Genomic DNA, 21,186 nt, shown 5'->3' with positions numbered 1-21,186 from the left:
GTGGCTATTCTATCCATTCTTATCCGGAGTTATCTAGCTGTGGACTTTGTTTTGATTGTCTTCAACAGTTCATCATTGATGAACTTTACTGTTTATTTTTTTAGTGGTACACCTTCTTATTTAACCTAAGGCCTAATGTTTCTGCCCCTGTTTAACAGGGGAATGTAATTACAATTTTTGAAATAATATTTAACAGCAGGGCTCGTTCCTGTGCCCAACAAGAGTAACTGTGAGGGGTTACCATGTTCTGCTACCACCAACACCTAAGGCCCAATTTTTCAGCAGAGTATATAGTGCAGTCCGTATAGTGTGTGTGTGTGTATATATATATATATATATATATATATACTACAGTTCAGAGTATATATATTGCAGTTCAGAGTATATAGTGCAGTCAGTGTAGTATATATAATACAGTGCAGGGTATATAGTGCAGTGTACAATATATAATATAGTGTATTGGAGTGGTTAAGGGGAGCCCAATGACAGAATTAAGAAAAAAACAGCATGGGTTCCCCTTTGGGTCTGGTATGGGGGGGGGGGGGGCAGCTGTTTTTTTCAATGATTTTTTATGTATATTGCTGGGATCTGGCAATACATTACAGCCGTGAGCAATTTTGAAAAACATTTTTTCCTTTAGAAATGTCACTTTGCTGTGGTACTGTTCTAAACATAGGGAAAATGTGCTACTTTACAGGCAGACTAAGGGGGGGCATGATATTTAAAGGGATATTTCATTTTTATTGTTTCACTTTAAGCATTCCTAAAATCACTGCACCTGAAAAAACGGCAGTTTTAAAAACTTTTTTTTTGCATTAATACATATCCCCTGGGGCAGGACCCGGATCCTCAAACACTTTTATGGCAATAACTTGCATATAAGGCTTTAAAATTAGCACTTTTGACTTTTCACGTTCCTGTCCAATAGACTTTAATGGAGTTCGCATGTTCACACAAATTTTTTGTCTGTTCACAAGTTCTGGTGGGAACCGAACCTAGGGGGTGTTCGGCTCATCCCTATTGTTCACATACAGTCAGTATGATTCAAATTTTCATTGCAATAAAAACAGATCTGTGTATGGGGAGCCCGGTTTCTGCAGCTAACTATGTATGATTGTATGTTTAAATGTTCACTTATGTTTCAAACAGCAATTGATTATTAGGGAGATCGTTAACTATAGCCAGCAGCACAATATGACATGCTAGTGGCATAAAGAAAAAAAATTCTCCCTTAGCGCCCATTCTCGCTATTTTGTTGTGGTAATGCCACCCCCTGTGAATGAGTAGGGCAGTCCTTCAGATGACCATACATAACTCTATATGGGGAAATATCGGCAAATTACTAAGACTGTGCAGCTATTTATGATGCTAGATTCACAGCTTATAAATGGGAAATACCGTTATTAAAAACAAATTTTTGCTAGAAGTGTGCCTTTTAGTTGTAAAATCCTACTAAGTAAAATGTATAACCAATAGGGAAAGAATTCTAATATTTGTGACCTCATTACCTTGTCATCTAATAGAAATATAGACTGGACTGGTGACCAGGTATTATAAACCGGTTTATCTGCATTATAAACATCCTTCTCAGGAAAATTCTAGTCCCTCCCACAGGCACACAGAAATACACAAGACAATCTAAAACGCCATTAACTAGTAACATTCAACATGTCTTTATATATCTTGTTTGCAGTCATCTTGTTCGGTAGGTTGCTTTTTTAAAATTTTTTATCACCATGTATGAACTTCAGATTTTTCATTGTCTGTTCAATTAGAAAAAGGGTTTTAGCTTTGGGGGGATGCTGGAGTTTTGTATCACCATCAAATTTCTTAAGCTGCTTATACACTTGTAAAGTTTTGTTTGATATTTTTGTTGTAATAACATTGTAAGAATATTTGTTAGTTTTTGAATCATTAGTGGGGCCTAATTGACATTCGTTTTCAACCACAATTATGAGAAAATTTGAGGAGCAGGATGAAAAATTAGTTTCGAATGTATGAATTTCTAACAGTGTATGTGGCTTGGAATGTTAAAAGCAAATTAAATCTTGAACTGCTTTCGAAAGACATTCAAATGCACTCAGAATTTTTGTAGGAGTTTTCCTAGAAATTTTCGGTGGAAATTCTACTAGTGTATACCTAGCTTTAGATTATTCTCTGCACCTGACATCCCAGTTCCGATGATTGATGCTTTTGAATGGATTTCACAAACTCCTGCTGTCTGCTCTCTTTTAATTACATTTTTACTTAGACAGTTACCAGCAAGAGATGTGAGACTTGCTTATATATGGCATTATAATATCTTTGGTAGGAGTCCATCCAACTGGCAGATTTCATCACTTTGGATCCTAGGGAGATGTTAGAAGCCAATTGGTTATTTCATCCACCAGCAACTATACAAAACCGAAGTATTAAGTTTGGATGAATTAAAGTTGGTCATAGACATTAGAGACTATTTGATCACACAAGTATAATCAGTCTTACATCTGACATGTTTTTTTTTTTTGCCAGGCTCTTTCTAAACAGGATCACTAGCCTGACCCTTTTCATTTTTTTTTTTTTTAACATGGAGGAACCTTCAAAAAATTTTTCTGTTTTCAGGGACACCTTGGTGATATTTACTATATCTACAGCTTACAGTACATTAGTATGATAGTCAATGGGAAGAATGCTCCTCACATTTGTGGTCGTTGGGAAGAATCTCCCATTACAGATAACCAAAAAGATCACTGTTGTCAATAGTTGCTCATCTGAGAGGTAAAAGTTGCTCCATTGCCCAAGGAACCCCTAGTAGCTTCTGGAGGAACCCTGATTGAGAAAGATTGTTTAAGGGGAGGAAGGAAGGAAGAGGAGCAGGGGAGAGGGTATGGAGTGTATGGAGTGTATGGAGATGGGTAGTATGTGTAGGAGAGGAGTGCAGAGTGTACAGCAGTGGGCAGTATGTGCAGGGAGAGGAGTGTGGAGTGCATGGTGGTGGGTATTAGGTGCAGGTAAGGAGTGCGGAGTGTATGGTGGTGGGTATTATGTGGAGAAGAGGGGTGCGGAGTGTATGGTGGTGGGTATTATGTGCAGGTAAGGAGTGCGAAGTGTATGGAGGTGGGTATTATGTGCAGAAGAGGAGTGTGGAGTGTATGGAGGTGGGTAGTATGTGCAGGTGAGGAGTGCGGAGTGTACAGTGGTGGGTATTATGTTCAGGATTGTGTCAGTAGGGCAGTGGATGTTGTCGGTAGTTTTTTATTTTTTAATTGTTTTTCTACAATGTAATTTTTTCGTTTTTTTTTTTTTCATTTTTTCAAAATGCTTTTTGGTGGCCAGTGGGTGAGGTCCCTAGGGCACAGAACAGTGTCAGAATTTTTTAATTTTTTTTTACAACGATTTTTTTTTGGGGGGGGGGGGGGGGGTTGGACAGTGTCAGTAGGGCAGTGGACAGTGTCAGTAGTTTTTTTGTTTGTCAAAGTAGAATGAAAACTCCTCCTACAAGCTTTAACCAGACACTGGTAGAAGTCACAAGACTGCTCTATGCTCTGATGAGAAAATGTATTTAGCAGTTTATATTTACTAAAATAATTGCATTTATATGTTCTGTGTACTGTGGGAGACCAGATATAGTGAATGCAGGGTCCTGGGTTTAGTAACACTTTAAGCGTTTATGGGGTACTGTATCAATTGCTTTGGCGAAGTCCAGATAAACCATGTCCGCAGGCCTTCCTCTTTCCAAATTACAGCTTACCTCCTCATAGAATTTTATAAGGTTGGTCTGGCAAGAACAATCCTTCATAAATCATAAATCTATGCTGGTTACTACTAATTATACTATTTACATCTGCAAAGTCTTGGATATAGTCCCTTATCCCATCCAATAGTTTACATTCTATGGATTTTATGCTGACTTGTCTGTAGTTCCCAGGTGTATATCTTTTCCCTTTCTTGAATATTGGTAACATGTTAGCTTTTTTGCTAGTCGGCTTTTACCATTTTAGTCAGTGCACTGTCCTTAAAGATTAGGAATAACGGTTTAGCAATAACCTGGCTAACTTCTTTGAGGACTCTTGGGTGTAAACCATTTGGTCCTGGTGATTTATTTAACATTTATTTACATTACATTCTTCAGGTCTTTTTTGCACACTGGCTTCTGTTTGCCACAAGGGTACATTCCATGCTGTGTTACTAACAATACCGTCTATTATATCCCTCCTTTACCTTCGTAAAAACTGAGAACAATGTGTTTAACACAGTTGCCTTCTCATTGTTACTTATAACTAAATATCCCTGACTATCCTTTATGGGGTCAATATACTATTAATATATTTTACAATTTTGGGAGGATTCTTTTTACTCTCCTCTGCTATGTGTCTCTATTTTCACTGCCCTGATCACACATTTTAACATTCCTTATTGCATTCTTTGTAGTGTTTAAATGCTGATGGTGACCACTCGGCCTTATATTTTAAAAGGAGTTTTTTTTTCTTTAATATTTTTTACACATGAATATTTAGCTACCTAGGTTTAACTTTTTTTTTTTACAGTAGTGTTTTTGTTAAATTTGTACACATATTACAAAAGTACCCCATGAGCAAGTCAGCAAGATGGTACCTCAAATTACATCAGATACAAAAGCTTCAAACATACGGTTTTATTTAAGCCTGGTACTTAAGTACATTGAAGTAATAGACACTTTAAGCAGACAGTTTAAGCAGCATTACTCAGTTTAAATGCAGTATTAAAGGGAAGGAGGGAAGGAGGGAGGATGCGGGGTGCAGCCACACCTGATACGATGATACAATATCACAGCTTTTGGAGAGGTAATAGAGGGAAAACAGAGGTATGAAGAATTAGACAGTCAGACGCTATATGTCAATCTAGTTGCTCCAAACCTTATCAAATTGTTTGAGACAATTTTTACTAGCATACATAATTTTATGTAAGGGGAGGGTCCCATTTATAGCTGCCTTCCAACTATCTGCTGTTGGGGGGAGGGGTTGGGATTGGGGGGGGGTCGGATGATTTCAACTTAAGTAGGATTTTCCTTCTAGTATAGTAGGCAGTGAAGAGGATGAACAACTTTTCATGCTTAGTGGCCTCCATGAGGTCTGTGAGCCCCAACAACAAAATAGCTGGCTCTAATGGAAGTGACAAGTTACCCACTGCATTAATAGTATCTACTACCTCCCTCCAATAGTGCTGCAGGTTAGGACATGACCAAAAAATGTGTAGGTAAGTACCAGTCTTAGTGCTGCACCTGAGACACATGTGAGACATGTTAGGGTAAATGATAGCTAATCTTTGCGGGGTGTAGTAAACACAGTGAATGAGCTTTGGCTGGAGGAACTGATCCCTAGCAGAGATCCTCGTAGAACAAATTGTAACAGGCAGTCCTCCGAACCGTCCTCAGACAGCGATGGCAGGTCTGATTATCATTTCCGATAAAGAGAGGACATCCAAGGAAGACATTTGAGAGTATAGCAAAGACAATGGATCAGGTTTAACTTTAGTTCTTTTATATTTTGTGGCAATTGAAATATACTGGACCATATCACTCCTACTCTTCCTCCATGGTTTTTGTTTTTAGAATTACTTCCCAATAAATGTCATGAAGTATGGAGTGTAGCTTAGTAAAGTTGGCTCTTTTGAAGTTTAATGTTTTTGTACAACCTTCCTGTCTCCCTTTCCTATAATTTTTGGTGAACGTAATTACCCTATGATCGTTGTTACCCAAGTTTTCCCATACTTCCATGTTTGCAGTCAACTCTGTGTTGTTTGTAATTAGCAGGTCTAGCAGAACATTATTTCTAGTTGGGGCATCCACCAACTAACACATGAAATTTTCCTAAAACACATTCAATAAATGGCAAGCCTTAGATGAGTGAACAGTTCTGTCTGTCCAGTTAATATCCAGATAATTTAAGTCCCCGTGATAATAACATCACCCTGCTTCGCCACTATTTCTACCTGTGAGAGGAGATCACTCTCCTTTTCATCCTTCTGGTTAGGGAGCCTGTAGCATACACCCACTATTCATTTCCCATTTGTTGTTTTCCCCTTGAAGCTCCAGCCACAGGGATTTCACACTCTCCCTTGCCCATTGGTAATGTCATTCCTCATGTTTACTATCAACTCACTCTTGCCATACATGCACACCCCATCCTCTCTTATATCTACACTGTCCCTTCAGTACAGAGAGTACTCTTGGATAGTTGCAAGCGAGTCATGTGAGCTGTCAAACCATCTTTCTGATACTCCAACAAAGTTGAAATCCTTCTTATGTATCAGTAGTTCCAGTTTTTTCATTTTATTCACCAAACTCCTAGCTTTTGTTAACATGACTTTTAATTTTGTGCATATTATTTTCTCATTGTGTGTACTAAGGCTGCAATAGGATTCTGCCAGCCTATATGCATTGATCTTAGACACTCTAGTTGTACTACCAACACTGATCACAGTAGCACCCTCTGATCCTCGCTCACTGCCTAGGATAGCTTCCTCTGATCTCTCCCCCCACCAGCTAAATTAAAAGTTCCTTGTAGCGCTACTCCGTAGGAGCCACTGGATATGATTGGTCCTCTGTTCTTTGCCTTGAACCTCAGCCCCTCTGACACACCAGGTTAAGTGTACAAATGTACAATATCACAAGAAATCACTGAATGTAATACTTAGTATCCAATAGTAGTGCTATAGCAAAGAAAATAGGCAACAAACTAGGTCGTATAGGCAAACTTAATATATTGTCACTCAATATGGTTAGTAACTAGGCAAGCATAAAATGGATTGACAAGGGTAATAACACAATTTAGCAAACAAAGTGATTAACAGTAGGTACTAGGCATAAGATGACATTTTGCATCCAGATCAGCATAAACGGTAGCAAGGCCACCTCAAGTACTGCAGTGAGCAGTAGTAAAGCTTAATCTACAGAGTGCTGGAACTACAGTGGGGACAAAAGTATTCAGACCCCCTTAAATTTTTCACTCTTTGTTATATTGCAGCCATTTTCTAAAATCATTTAAGTTCATTTTTTCCTCATTAATATACACACAGCACCCCATAGTGACAGAAAAACACAGAATTGTTGACATTTTTGCAGATTTATTAAAAAAGAAAAACTGAAATATCACATGGTCCTAAGTATTCAGACCCTTTGCTCAGTATTTAGTAGAAGCACCCTTTTCATCTAATACAGCCATGAGTCTTTTTGGGAAAGGTGTAACAAGTTTTTCACACCTGGATATGGGGATCCTCTGCCATTCCTCCTTGCAGATCCTCTCCAGTTCTGTCAGGCTGGATGGTAAACGTTGGTGGACAACCATTTTTAGGTCTCTCCAGAGATGCCCAATTGGGTTTAAGTCAGGGCTCTGGCTGGGCCATTCAAGAACAGTTACGGAGTTGTTGTGAAGCCACTACTTCATTACTTTAGCTGTGTCCTTAGGGTCATTGTCTTGTTGGAAGGTAAACCTTCGGCCCAGTCTGAGGTCCTGAGCACTCTGGAGAAGGTTTTCGTCCAGGATATCCCTATACTTGGCCACATTCATCTTTCCCTCTATTGCAACCAGTCGTCCTGTCCCTGCAGCTGAAAAACACCCCCACAGCATGATGCTGCCACCACCATGCTTCACTGTTGGGACTGTATTGGACAGGTGATGAGCAGTGCCTGGTTTTCTCCACACATACCGCTTAGAATTAAGGCCAAAAAGTTCTATCTTGGTCTGATCAGACCAGAGAATCTTATTTCTCACCATCTTGGAGTCTTTCAGGTGTTTTTTAGCAAACTCCATGGGTGCTTTCATGTGTCTTGCACTGAGGAGAGGCTTCCGTCAATCCACTCTGCCATAAAGCCCCGACTGGTGGAGGGCTGCAGTGATGGTTGACTTTCTACAACTTTCTCCCATCTCCCCACTGCATCTCTGGAGCTCAGCCACGGTGATCTTTGGGTTCTTCTTTACCTCTCTCACCAAGGCTCTTCTCCCCCGATAGCTCAGTTTGGCCGGACGGCCAGCTCTCGGAAGGGTTCTGGTCATCCCAAAAGTCTTCCATTTAAGGATTATGGGGGCCACTGTGCTCTTAGGAACCTTAAGTGTAGCAGAATTTTTTTTGTAACCCTGGCCTGATCTTTGCCTTGCCACAATTCTGTCTCTGAGCTCTTCAGGCAGTTCCTTTGACCTCATGATTCTCATTTAAAGAGTTAAATATATGAGTGTCACAGCAAAGGGTCTGAATACTTAGGACCATGTGAGAGCAAAAAAAATCCCAAGAAATTCTTTAAGTATGTAAACAGTAAAAAAGGGAGGACAGACCATATTGGCCCCATAAAGAATGAGGAAGGACATCTGGTTACAAAGGATGGGGAGATGGCAAAGGTATTGAATGTATTCTTCTCCTCAGTCTTCGAGAGTGAATCGGGGGGCTTCAGTAACCAAAACTGCAGTGTTTATCCTCATGACACAACACAGGAAGCACCTACATGGTTAACAGAGGACGGAATTAAAATTAGACTTGAGAAACTTAACATTAATAAATCACCGGGACCAGATGGCTTGCATCCGAGGGTACTTAGGGAACTCAGTCAGGTGATTGCCAGACCGTTGTTCCTAATTTTTACAGACAGTCTATTGACTGGAATGGTACCAGCTGATTGGAGAAAAGCCAATTTAGCACCAATATTTAAAAAGGGCCCAAAAAACATCCCTGGGAATTACAGACCAGTTAGCCTAACATCAATAGTATGTAAACTCTTGGAGGGGATGATAAGGGACTATATACAAGATTTTAGTAATAAGAATGATATCATTAGCAGTAATCAGCATGGATTCATGAAGAATCGTTCTTGCCAAACCAATCTATTAACCTTCTATGAGGAGGTGAGTTGCCATCTAGATAAAGGAAGGCCCGTAGACGTAGTGTATCTGGATTTTGCAAAAGCATTTGACACAGTTCCCCATAAACGTTTACTGTACAAAATAAGGTGCGTTGGCATGGACCATAGGATGAGTACATGGATTGAAAACTGTCTACAAGGGCGTGTTCAGAGGGTGGTGATAAATGGGGAGTACACAGAATGGTCAGGGGTGGGTAGTGGGGTTCCCCAGGGTTCTGTGCTGGGACCAATCCTATTTAATTTGTTCATAAACGACCTGGAGGATGGGATAAACAGTTCAATCTCTGTATTTGCAGACGATACTAAGCTAAGCAGGGCAATAACTTCTCCGCAGGATGTGGAAATCTTGCAAAAAGACCTGAACAAATTAATGGGGTGGGCGACTACATGGCAAATGAGGTTCAATGTAGAAAAATGTAAAATAATGCATTTGGGTGGCAAAAACTAGAATGCAATCTATACACTGGGGGGAGAACCTCTGGGGGAATCTAGGATGGAAAAGGACCTGGGGGTCCTAGTAGATGATAGGCTCAGCAATGGCATGCAATGCCAAGCTGCTGCTAATAAAGCAAACAGAATATTGGCATGCATTAAAAGGGGGATCAACTCCAGAGATAAAACGATAATTCTCCCGCTCTACAAGACTCTGGTCCGGCCGCACCTGGAGTATGCTGTCCAGTTCTGGGCACCAGTCCTCAGGAGGGACGTACTGGAAATAGAGCGAGTACAAAGAAGGGCAACAAAGCTAATAAAGGGTCTGGAGGATCTTAGTTATGAGGAAAGGTTGAGAGCACTGAACTTATTCTCTCTGGAGAAGAGACGCTTGAGAGGGGATATGATTTCAATTTACAAATACTGTACTGGTGACCCCACAATAGGGATAAAACTTTTTCGCAGAAGAGATTTTAATAAGACTCGTGGCCACTCAATACAATTACAATTAGAAGAAAAGAGGTTTAACCTTAAACTACGTAGAGGGTTCTTTACTGTAAGAGCGGCAAGGATGTGGAATTCCCTTCCACAGGCGGTGGTCTCAGCGGGGAGCATTGATAGCTTCAAGAAACTATTAGATAATCACCTGAATGACCGCAACATACAGGGATATGTAATGTAATACTGACACATAATCATAATCACACACTTAGGTTGGACTTGATGGACTTGTGTCTTTTTTCAACCTCACCTACTATGTAACTATGTATGTGATATTTCAGTTTTTCTTTTTTAATAAATCTGCAAAAAATGTCAACAATTCTGTGTTTTTCTGTCAATATGGGGTGCTGTGTGTACATTAACGAGGAAAAAAATGAACTTAAATGATTTTAGCAAATGGCTGCAATATAACAAAGAGTGAAAAATTTAAGGGGGTCTGAATACTTTCCGTCCCCACTGTATACTGCTATTTATGGCGGCAGCATATATAGCGGCCATGCTAGTCCTAGACCAACTGGGTATGCACTGTCCAAAAAAAGGGGGGGTGGTAGAGAATGGGGCAGGGGAACAAAGAGGACTTTATGGAATAACTGCCCCAGTTAACCTGCATGCAGTATACTGTAGGTACAGTATAGGCACAGGTGCAAGATAGATGTGGTTCAGATGCGGTAAAGGTCGGTATAATGCAGTATAGGGTTGGTATAGCTGCAGTATAGGTATAGGTGCAGTCTAGGTTTGGAATAAGTGCAATATAGAGTGCATTATGAGTGTGGTATGGATTGGGTACACCTGTTGTCCTGCTCTCAGTGGCTCAGTCCCTCCTAGCAGTATCAGCAATTAGCAAATAGTTCTCTCACCAGTCCCTAGCAGTGTTGCCAACCTCCCACAATGTTTTTTACTGACAAAGCATGACAAATTTACTGACAGACAGCGCCAGTGCAACAACATTTGTCTACTCAGGTGAAGGTGCATTTTGGTGCCCCCGACCGTCCTGCCGTCACTCCCTCCACTCCACAATGCAACCCTCACCCCCATATGGCATACACTTTATTTGAGCGCCATTCATTTATAGTGCAGGAGTATTGAATTCAAATTCAAGGAGGTCAGGTCACTAAATTTTCTTCCATCGAGGTCCAAAAGTGTGCTACGATTCAGAAAGATTTTAGCTGTTGTATGTCTATCGAAAAATGAGAAAAATAACATTTCCAGAGTATTTCCACAGTATTTATCCCCGTCAGATTGCCCTTTACATCAGGTCACCCCATCAGTGTGCCCGCTAAAATTATGTGTTCCCATCAGAGTGCCCCCATAGATCAGGTTTCCCCATCACAGTACCCCTTACATCAGGGGTCCCTATTATAGTGCCCCCAATGCTCAGGTGTCCCCATCAGAGTGTCCCCAAGGAGCAGGTGTCCCCATAGAGCAGGTGTCCCCATGAAGCATGTTCCTATCAGAGTGTCCCCATAGAGCAGGTGTCCCCATGGAGCATGTTCTTGTCAGAGTGTCCCCATAAAGCAGGTGTCCCCATCTCTGACTGCCCCATCTCTCTTTTTTCCTTGCTCTGTCCCCACATTCCTTAGGTGTTCATAATGCACATGCCGCAGGATTTATAACAGGCATGTCCAAAGTCCGGCCCGCGCTCCGGTTTCAAACGACCCCACTGATAATTTGGCTATATATGTCTTTTGTGGCCCCCAACGAATCCCAGAGCGCTGCAGGGGCCACAAAAGATATATTTATTGGCGTACAACATGCACTTTTCCCCCCTGAAAATTAGGGGGAAATCGTGTATGCGTTTTATACACCGATTCCTGCTGTCTCTGAGTGTAAGGAGGGGGTGGGCGCCGCCAGATTACAGAGAGCGGCGATCTCCTGTGTACTCGGCGATCAGTCACACACAGTCCCGCCTCCTGGCACAGGATTGTATTACTGTTTTGTCTATCACAGGCGTGTGACTGATTGCCGGGTACACAGGAGATCGCGGCGCTGTGTAATCCGGCACTGAGGAGGCTGCAGATGAGCAAGGATGTGCAAGCTGCATTAATTGGCAAAGGGTGAGTCTGTTGATGGACACTGTGGAGGCTGCATTGATGGGCACTGGTGAGGCTGCAGATGGGCACTGATCAGGCTGCATTGATGGACTGTGACCATTATTTTGCCTCAAAGTTCTTTAATTAAAATTTTGTTTTTTCCTGAATCTTCCCTCTTAAAATGAAGGTGCGTGTTATACACCTGTGTGTGTTATAGGCTGATAAATATGGTATATCCAAATAACACACCCAAGCTCATCCTTAGTCCTGGCACTCCGGGATTCGTTGGGGGTCACAAAAAATATATATATCCAAATAACACGCCCAATCTCTTCACCACACACAACCACAAAGGCAAGAGAATTTTTGTTGGGCAGTGTATTAGTGCTCGGACGAACACACTTAGTCCGAATTTTAATGATTCAAAGAATGGTCGTCCCTCACGCATGTTCACTTCATCAAATCTGGCCCTCTTTGAAAAAAGTTTGGAGACCCCTGCTTTATAACAATCACAGACAGTGTGTGAGACATAACAAAACACTCTGCCCTACGTTCCACAGACGATCCCTGCAAAGTCCATTCCTGTGTCTGCTGGCTACCCCCCTGGTCTCACTCAGCTCCTCCCCTCCTCTTCAACTCACATGCATGCAGTTCAGCTGCGATTTTCTTTGTGCTAGACTGGAGGACTGCAGGAATGCTTCTGCTACCGCCCAGGTAGGAAGGGCTTGTTCACTACGGGGGGGGCTGGAGGCAGAGAAGCGGGTGTGTTGTCCTTCATCAAGGAGGGAGAAGGAGGACGAGAAGGAGGGGCGGGAGAGCAAGTGGATGTTCGTGACAGTGGCAACAGCTCACAGTGCCCGTGGCTGTGCTACACTTCTGCCTGTTGCTGCGCGCTGGTTCAGGCTGAGTTCAGTAAATGTGTGAGAAAAGCCGGTGCCAGCATAATCACTTCTTGAGGGCCCCCCAGCTTTAGCGCCCCCCTCTCCCAGCACCCTAAGGCGGCCACCTGAGCCGCCTTATGCTGGCGCCAGCCCTGCTGCACATTTTTTTACTGACAAGATGAAATATCATGGAAATTCCTATAAAAAAAATAAGAGAATCAATATTTAAACAATATGAATAATATGTAAACATTGACAACACCCATAACCAGTAATCTACTGGCTGTACAACTGAAAAGTGAAAACAGAGTGACAAAATGTGAGAATGACTAGAATAATAAAAGACCTGAAGAACCCTGGGATACAGCTGGAAAACAAGTCCAGTGGTGTACGATAGGGATGGGCGAACAGTTCGGCCTGAGCATAAGTTCGGCCCCCCGAACTGACCACAATGCATTGTGGTGCTGAACAGTGCATTGCAAGCACTGATTGGCTGAAGCAGTGAAAGCTTCAGCCGATCAGGGAACAGACACTGTCAGAGTCATGATTGGACACTGTCATCCAATCATGGCTCATTCCCACCCCACAGTATAAAAGTATTCTTTCATTGGCAGCCATTTTCAGTCTGATTTCTGTGTGGAGAGAGATAGAACAGGGCTCTGTTCAGTGCTATTAGTTAGTTAGTGTGCTATACTGTGCTATTTTGCTTCGTCAGTGTAGAATATTAGTTTAGTGTCAGTCTAGGGATAGAGTGAGTGTAGTGAGGAGGACCATCATTCAGCTTTGCATTGTATGCAGCTAGAGTAGGGACAGCTCAGATAGTTTCACTGTAGTGTAGTGAGACCGTGTCATTCATACATACATTAGTGTAGAGTAGGGACAGCTCATACAGTTTCAGTGTAGGGAGACTGTGTCAGTAATCTTGACATTAGTGTATAGCTAGAGTAGGGACAGTTCAGATAGCGTCAGTGTAGTGATGGTTGAACACCATCTATTTGATTGCGTTACTGCCAGTTTAACGCCATTTACTTCGGTGTGCGTTACAGCCAGTTTAATGCCATATCATTCTGTGTGCATTACTGACAGTTTAACGCCATAAAATTTTGCGTGTATTACTGCCAGTTTAACGCCATTTACTTCTGTGTGTGTTACTGCCAGTTTAATGCCATATCCTTTTGCGTGCGTTACTACCAGTTTAACGCCATATAGTTCTGTGTGCGTTACTGCCAGTTTAACGCCATATCGTTTTGCGTGCGTTACTACCAGTTTAACGCTATTTACTTCTGTGTGTGTTACTGACAGTTTAGTGCCATATTGTTTTGCGTGCGTTACTACCAGTTTAACACTATATAGTTCTGTGTGCGTTACTGCCAGTTTAACGCCATATAGTTCTGTGCGTCACTGTACGTCGGGCACATTATATTGCAGTATATAATAGTATATCCCGTGGAGTGTGTCTGTGTAGTGTGAGTACTCAGATTAAAGTGCACCAAACACCTCTTTACATTGATTAAAGTGCATCTACGTACAGATTTCAACTTCTTCTTTACATTTGCTTATAAGCACCATATGGGCAGCACATATGGTACAGATCTGCCACTTTACAGGTAGACTAAGGGGACCCCCAGGCACTATATTGGAAGAAATGTTTGTTTTTTATGCTCTTACTTTAAAAATCAAAAATTCACTGCTCATTTAAAAAAGACATTTTTAACAAACTTTTTTTTTATTGATACATATCCCCAGGGCAGGACCTGGACCCCTATAACCGTTGTATGCCCAATTACTTGCATATAAGCCTTCAAAATGGGCACTTTTGATTTTTGCCGTCCGGGTCCCATTGACTTTAATGGGGTTCGTTATTTGGGTCCGAACTTTCGCGATGTTCGTGTGTACCGTTGACTGTTCAACAGAAGTCAGTCCAACAACCAGTAATCAGAGCCCCATCTCACTGCATCAAAGTTCTCCCCTTATGTTAAGGTCCCTAGAGTCACCCCCACCTTACATGAGGGTCCCCAGAGCCACCCCCATTACATTAGGGTCCACAGAGAACCCTCCTTATATCAGGGTCCCCAGAGTCATCCCACTTTACATCAGGGTCCCCAGAAATACCCCTTCTTTACATTAGGGTCCCCAGAGTCACTCCACCTTTCATCAGGCTCCACAAAGTCACCTTCCTTACATCAGGGTCCTCAGAGCCCCCCTTCTTACATCAGGGTCCCCAGAGTCACCCCACTTTCCATCAGGATCCCCAGACTTACCCCCTCATTACATTAGGGTCCCCAGAGCTCCTCCTCCTTATACCAGTTTCCTTAAATTCACCGGCCCCTTACATCAGGGTCCTCAGATCCAACCCCCCTTATATCAGGGTCCTCTGATCCAACCCCCCTTACATCAGAGTCCCCAGATCCACCCCTCCCCCCTTACATCAGGTTCCTCAGAGTCACCCAACCTTACATCAGGATCCCCAGAGCCCCCCTCCTTACATCAGAGTCCCCGGAGTTTCCCCACCTTTACATCAGGGTCCTCAGAGCCCCCCCCCCCTTAAATCAGGGTAAACACAGTCCCAGCACCTGGCTACTACCTCTAAATTTTTGGCCATCTTTCTCCCCGACAGAGCTGCACCTTCCCCATTTTGGTGCAGTCCATCCCTGCTATAGAGCCAGTAACCGATCCAAAAAGCCAGCCTAGTTCTCCAGGAACCCAAAATCCTCCTTCCTGCACCAGTTCCTCAGCCACTTGTTAAGTTCCCTAAGTTACTGCTGCCTCTCTAGTGTGGCTCAAGGTTCAGGCAGTATTTCTGAGAATACGACCTTGGAGGTCCTTTTCTTTAATATACTGTAGCTCCTAAGTCCCTGAAATTCTTTTTTAGGACACTCCATCTATCTTCCAACTTTATCATTGATACCTATGTGTACCATGACAGTAGGGTCCTCCCCAGCCCCTCTCAACAATCTGTCCATTTGTTTCACGATGTGCCAAACTCGAGTCCCTGGTTAACAACATACTGTTTGGTAATTACAGTCTTTGTGACAGATTGCCCTATCTGTCCTCCTAATTGCCCTTTCTGTCTTTCTTATACCCGATGTAAGGGGGACACTCTAATGGGGACATCTGATGTAAGGGAGCACTGAGATGGGGAAACCTGATGTAAGGGGAGCACTCTAATGGGGAAATTTGATGTAAGAGGGAACTCTGATGGGGACACCTGATGTAAGGGGCACAATGAAATTGACAATAAATATTATTGTAATGCTATGAAAATTGTATTCAAAATTTACATCCTTGAAATGTAATTCAATACCCTTGGCATTCAATGTGGGCGTCTAATAGGGAATTAAACTAAACTACTCATCAGATATTCTACCAGTGCTAAGTTCATAGGCTGTGAACTGAATAGTCCTCAATTGAATTTTACTCTTATTTTTTTTTGTTCAGGTAACATCAATTGTGACACTGACTGCAGTTTTTATAACCTGGAAAGGTCTCTAAACCTGTCAAGTTTGCAGCCCGATGAACGTCCAGTTAGCAACTGGAAAAATGTCTGTGTGGTTCAACTGGACTTACTCTTGTATACTGTTGTTGAACTGGTAAGATCACTTTGAAAATTTTAGGAGTATCTTATTATAAGTAAGTTTAAAGTATAACTAAAGGCTCAACTTTTCTTTTTCTTGTTTCGTGTTGGACAGAGTGAAGAACACCTGTCAGTTTTATTATTGCTGTTTGTGCCCCCATTAGAGAGATTTATCCTCTTTATCCTCTCTTGACCTGTATACCATTGTCATCAAAAGTGAAAGTAAAAGAAAACCCCAAATTTTGGGTTGACACCAGAACAGGGATAGAGGGGAAATCTTTCAATGGGATCACTAGTTCTGGTGACCCTGGTGACACGCCAAGATTCCCTCACTTTGGAGGGATTTTTCTTTGACGTTTTGGCTATGGGACAAGTAGTAAAGGTGAATCTCCCCAGTGGGACACAGATGGCAAAAAACTGACAGGGGTTATAAATATTACATTGTGTGCACAATTATTAGGCAAGTTCTATTTTTGAGGATTAATTTCATTATTGAACAACTATAGTGCTCTTGGTCAATCCAAAATTTTAATAAACCTCAAACCTGAATATTTAGGAAAGTAAATATTAGAAGATAGAAATACTGATCCTCAGTGCAGGCTCTCAGGATCCAGGTCACCCTCTGTAGCACTGCACAAAGTATAATGGCAGCAGCAGTCTCTGGTCAGCTCTCTTTCCTAGGCAGCACAGCATCAGATAGCTCCAGTAAACTCTGGCCACACACCACTGTTCCCCCTTCATTGCAACCATGTGGTGCTCTCTCCCCTTCCCTCTCTGAAGCCTCCATAGTCTCCGCTCTCCACTTCTACTTGCTCTGTGGCATCAGCCAATCAAGATTTCTGCCCCCTGCACTGGAGACATTCCATAGATGATCAATGCAAAGTGGTCTCCTTAAAGATGGCTACTGCACTTCTGCAATAATGAATATTCAGTTAAACCCTGTCCACGCCGCAGAAGTATAATACAGCAACAACAAAGGGAGAAGTGCCACAGTAATTATCAGCTACAGTCCAGGTTACAGCCTCAGTAACTAAAACCACCACCACATAGCTGAAAAAATGTCCTTCGGATAGCTGGACTCCACATGAAAACAGAGGTCAACAATTGTTTGATGTGGGTACTCACAGAATGTGGAATGCTGCACATCCAATGCACATTACATGGGAACTTGCATCCCCTCATTCATTTACAGGACCTGATCAAACTACTCCAAAAACAGCTGCCATGTGTGGCACCGTCAAGCCAAGGACTGGTGAATATAGGCAACAGGCAGAGCTTTCAGTATTCCCATGAAAGGTATACAAATATTATGTAAAGGAAGCTGGAGTACCCACATCAAGCATTTATTGACCTGTGTCTCCATGTGGGTTCCAACTATCTTGTGAGTGTTTTTTATTTCAGCTCCATGGTGGTAGTTTTAAATATCAAGGACATCACTGGACACAATCAATGTGAGTGCATTGGGGTGAAAAATCAATATTAAGTTTGAAAGGAAACCTTTATCAAAATTTAGCATTGGACCTTGATCTATTTTAAAAAGTGTCACATTTTTATTGTATGCAGTCAGATGGACATTGTACTAAAAACCTCAATTTTCATAGTTTTTCTCTACTTTCCTGTTACAGCGGTTGCGCAGTGAGTCTACATATACACCAGAGTTTGACCCTGTGCATTCTGTAATCAGCTGTCAGCAACAGTCCTTGTCAGACACTCTCTTTGGAACAAAATGGAGAGAGCAGCACAAAACAGTATAGTGTGATGTGAGTTCTTAAATAAAAGGAGCAGAAATTCACGCACAAACTATATTGAGAAGACAAAAACCAGCAAGCCTTGGTAAAATTAGTATGTAATTTTACCACATTTCACTAAGCTCTGGGGAGACTTTCCTTTCAAAGCAAATACAATAGCCTATTTGTCTTTAGTAAATCAACTCCTTACCCAGCTGGGGTAGGTATGAGCCTATGTGTTATGGGATGGGTATGAGTCTATACAGACAGATCTATTGTTTTTTTCTTTTTTAACCAAATCAAGAGTTACAGAAAGCTAAAAGAAAATATTTTTTTTTGCAATAACAAGGTATGGCATGGTTAGGAAAAAGAATACAGAAATAGTACATATAATCACAGTCCATATTATATCACTAAATAAATGACAAATAGACTAAATAACACAAAAGATATCAAATGGGTTTGTGAAAAGCAAGGGTGCTGTTACATAAGGTGCTTCAATTACTGTAAATGGAGTAATTATAAATAGAGAGTTGCTAACTCATTAATCTGATCAGGACAGGTAGGGGTTTGAATATAGATATGTCAGATCTATTGTAATGTGAATGCCTACCATAAATGCAGACACAATCTTGTTTATGCTATTATGTTTGCATCATTTCTAATCATCTTCACTGATTTTCTACAGAATATGAATCAACAGACTATTATCACATACTTATGGTTCACTATGGTAAGCCACTAATTCTTTCTGTTTTCTATCAAACCTTCAACTGTGAAATGGTTCCAATAATTTAACATGTTTCCCAACTCTGCCTGCAATGAAAAGATAAGAATAGTGTATATATTTGTAATGTGTTTGAAGTGAGATGAGAATAATTAAAGTAAAACTTATCAACAGGTATAAAACCTGGAACATTTATAAATGAAAGCAAATAAATTGCTTCTATTTAGTCTAATTTTTTGATTTTTCAACAAAAGACACTTCACTTTGAAAGACTAATCGTTTTCTTTCACAATAACTATTTGGTGGGGAGGAGAGGTGGAAAAGGATTTTAGGGGAGTTTGTTAGCGGAACAGACGGGCTGGCAAGCCATGTATAGATATTGGTTGTGGAGGAGTGAGTGACCTTATGATTGTTTAATGTATTTGAGGAAAAATGAAAACTGCTATTGATTGGTGGTGTTAAGAGAAGAGGAAAGAGGCGCTGTGGGTCTTGGGAGGGAAGAAATTCAAGAGGTGGGACAAAGCAGGGAAAGTGAGAGGGGAGAAGACAGGTAAGGGAGGGAGGAAAGGGTTGGAAGAAGAGGTAATAAGGAGAAGGGGATAGGGAAAAAGTAGAGTGGTGAGGAGGGGCAGAAGGGAAAGGATAGGGTAGGGGGGACATGAATCTTGCAGGGAAATGCTTTTAATGCCCTGTACACACGACCGGTTTCGCCATCGGAATAAACTCTGAAGGTTTTTCTGACGGAATTCCGCTCAAGCTGTCTTGCATACACACGGTCACACCAAATTCCGACCGTCAAGAACGTAGTGAAGTACAACACGTACGACGGGACAACACATACGACGTCTCGTACTTGCTTCAGAGCATGTGCAATTTTTGGTACGTCGGAACAGCATACAGACGAGCGGTTTTCCTGATAGGAATTTGTTCCGTCAGAAAAATATAGAACATGTTCTCTATCTAAGTCCGTCTGAATTTTGGATGTAAAAAGTCCGATGGGGCATACACACGGTCGGAATATACGATGAAAAGCTTCCATCTGACTTTTTCTGTCGGAAATTCTGACCGTATGTACGGGGCATAAGAATAGGAATTGGGAGTCCATACTAGGTGATGGTCTATCCAAGGTGACCAAATTTTGAAGAAGGTTTTTTGGATATCTATTAGAATAGCCATCATCTTTTTCTGTATTGGGTGCCCATTATTCTCTGTTTTAACTTTTGTAAAGCACACAACTCCACCCGAACCAGATAGGGATGTGTTGTGTGGCAGAGCTTTGTAAATCTTAGGACAGCTTGGACAGAAATATGTATCCTTTGACAGATGACACCGCTATCATACTTCTGTATATTTAGCCACTTGCCTAGTGTGACAGATTCAACCAGGACAGGGGATTTTGGAGAAGACTAGGGGCAAGCCTCCTACCCACTGATTATGGCCCATGGAGAGAGCAGATCATTCTATAATGATGGACAACAACATGATGAATGCTGAGAGCGTGGTTTGGATTCATTCTCTGAATAAAGACAATAAAGCTTCCCTTCTTGAGTGGATGGAAAGGTGTAATATTAATCTTGTACAGGGTAACGGCCAGAGGGAATATGGTGGCCCTCCTGCAGGTTGGGTTGGAGGGGCTCCTTCACTTGGGACAGAAATATTTATCAACAAGATCCCGCAATAAATCTATGAAAAAAAATAATTCAATTTTTTCAGACTGCTGGAACATTGTTTGTCTTCTGATGACTTGACTGGTGGGCTGAATACACAAATGTGTGTCTCTCTAATTGTGTGCATCCTTGATGTGCATTCCCATTGTTAATTGAGTCACCTCTTGTTTCTGTCTGTCTGCTAGTATTGTGTTCACTTCACCTTGTTACCAAATTTTTGTACGACGTTTTATGTTGGTTGATTAACTTACTGTTTAATTAGATTACTGTTTAGTTGAGATCACTGTCAGTTGTTAGCTGGTAATTGGATTGGTGTTTGAAGTTAGCATTGTCATGATAATATCCTCAAAAGGGGTATAAAATATGTGTCTGAGTTTCGATAAACAGTCATTCCTTTGGTTCTCATCCCAACATTTTGTTTGTGTATGATGCTTGGGGTAACAGGGCTGGTATTAGCTCTCAGTCTGATGGAACAGTTTGGGGGGCAGGAGGTACTGTTTGGCAGAAGCACCTATTCAAGGTGCCAAGCGGTTCTGTCACATTTGGTGGCAAGCACTGGGATGCTTCCTGCAGTCTGGGACATCTAAACCACCACTATCCGAGGTCCGGATAGCAGAAGAGGAGAGGTACAGATACCAGCCGCCATGGAAGAGGAATTCAGAAGGAGGCTACGAGAGATGCGGATACAGCACAGGCGACCAGTGTCAGTGCAGGTCCTGCTGGGATGGTATGACTCTGTCGGCTGGAAACTTTAAAAGAAAGCGCTAGCCCGTAATCA

General features: G+C 41.8%; 2 protein-coding genes across 2 annotated transcripts in view; one reads left to right on the top strand and one right to left on the bottom strand.

The window, feature by feature from the left end:
* The window catches only part of LOC141112528 (inactive hydroxysteroid dehydrogenase-like protein 1), a 465,623-nt gene that overhangs the window by 43,628 nt on the left and 400,809 nt on the right, over positions 1-21,186 (bottom strand). The window lies entirely within an intron of this gene.
* The window catches only part of LOC141112526 (5-hydroxytryptamine receptor 3A-like), a 39,479-nt gene continuing 19,873 nt past the window's right edge, over positions 1,581-21,186 (top strand). The window contains exons 1-3 of the mRNA XM_073605439.1: positions 1,581-1,705; positions 16,152-16,303; positions 18,703-18,747. Coding sequence (XP_073461540.1) covers positions 1,669-1,705; positions 16,152-16,303; positions 18,703-18,747 — 234 coding nt within the window. The 5' untranslated portion in view covers positions 1,581-1,668. The remainder of the gene's footprint in view (positions 1,706-16,151; positions 16,304-18,702; positions 18,748-21,186) is intronic.

Source organism: Aquarana catesbeiana, linkage group LG11, assembly GCF_042186555.1.
Source record: "Aquarana catesbeiana isolate 2022-GZ linkage group LG11, ASM4218655v1, whole genome shotgun sequence".
Lineage (NCBI taxonomy): Eukaryota > Metazoa > Chordata > Amphibia > Anura > Ranidae > Aquarana > Aquarana catesbeiana.
This window is presented reverse-complemented; position numbering and strand designations above follow the sequence as displayed.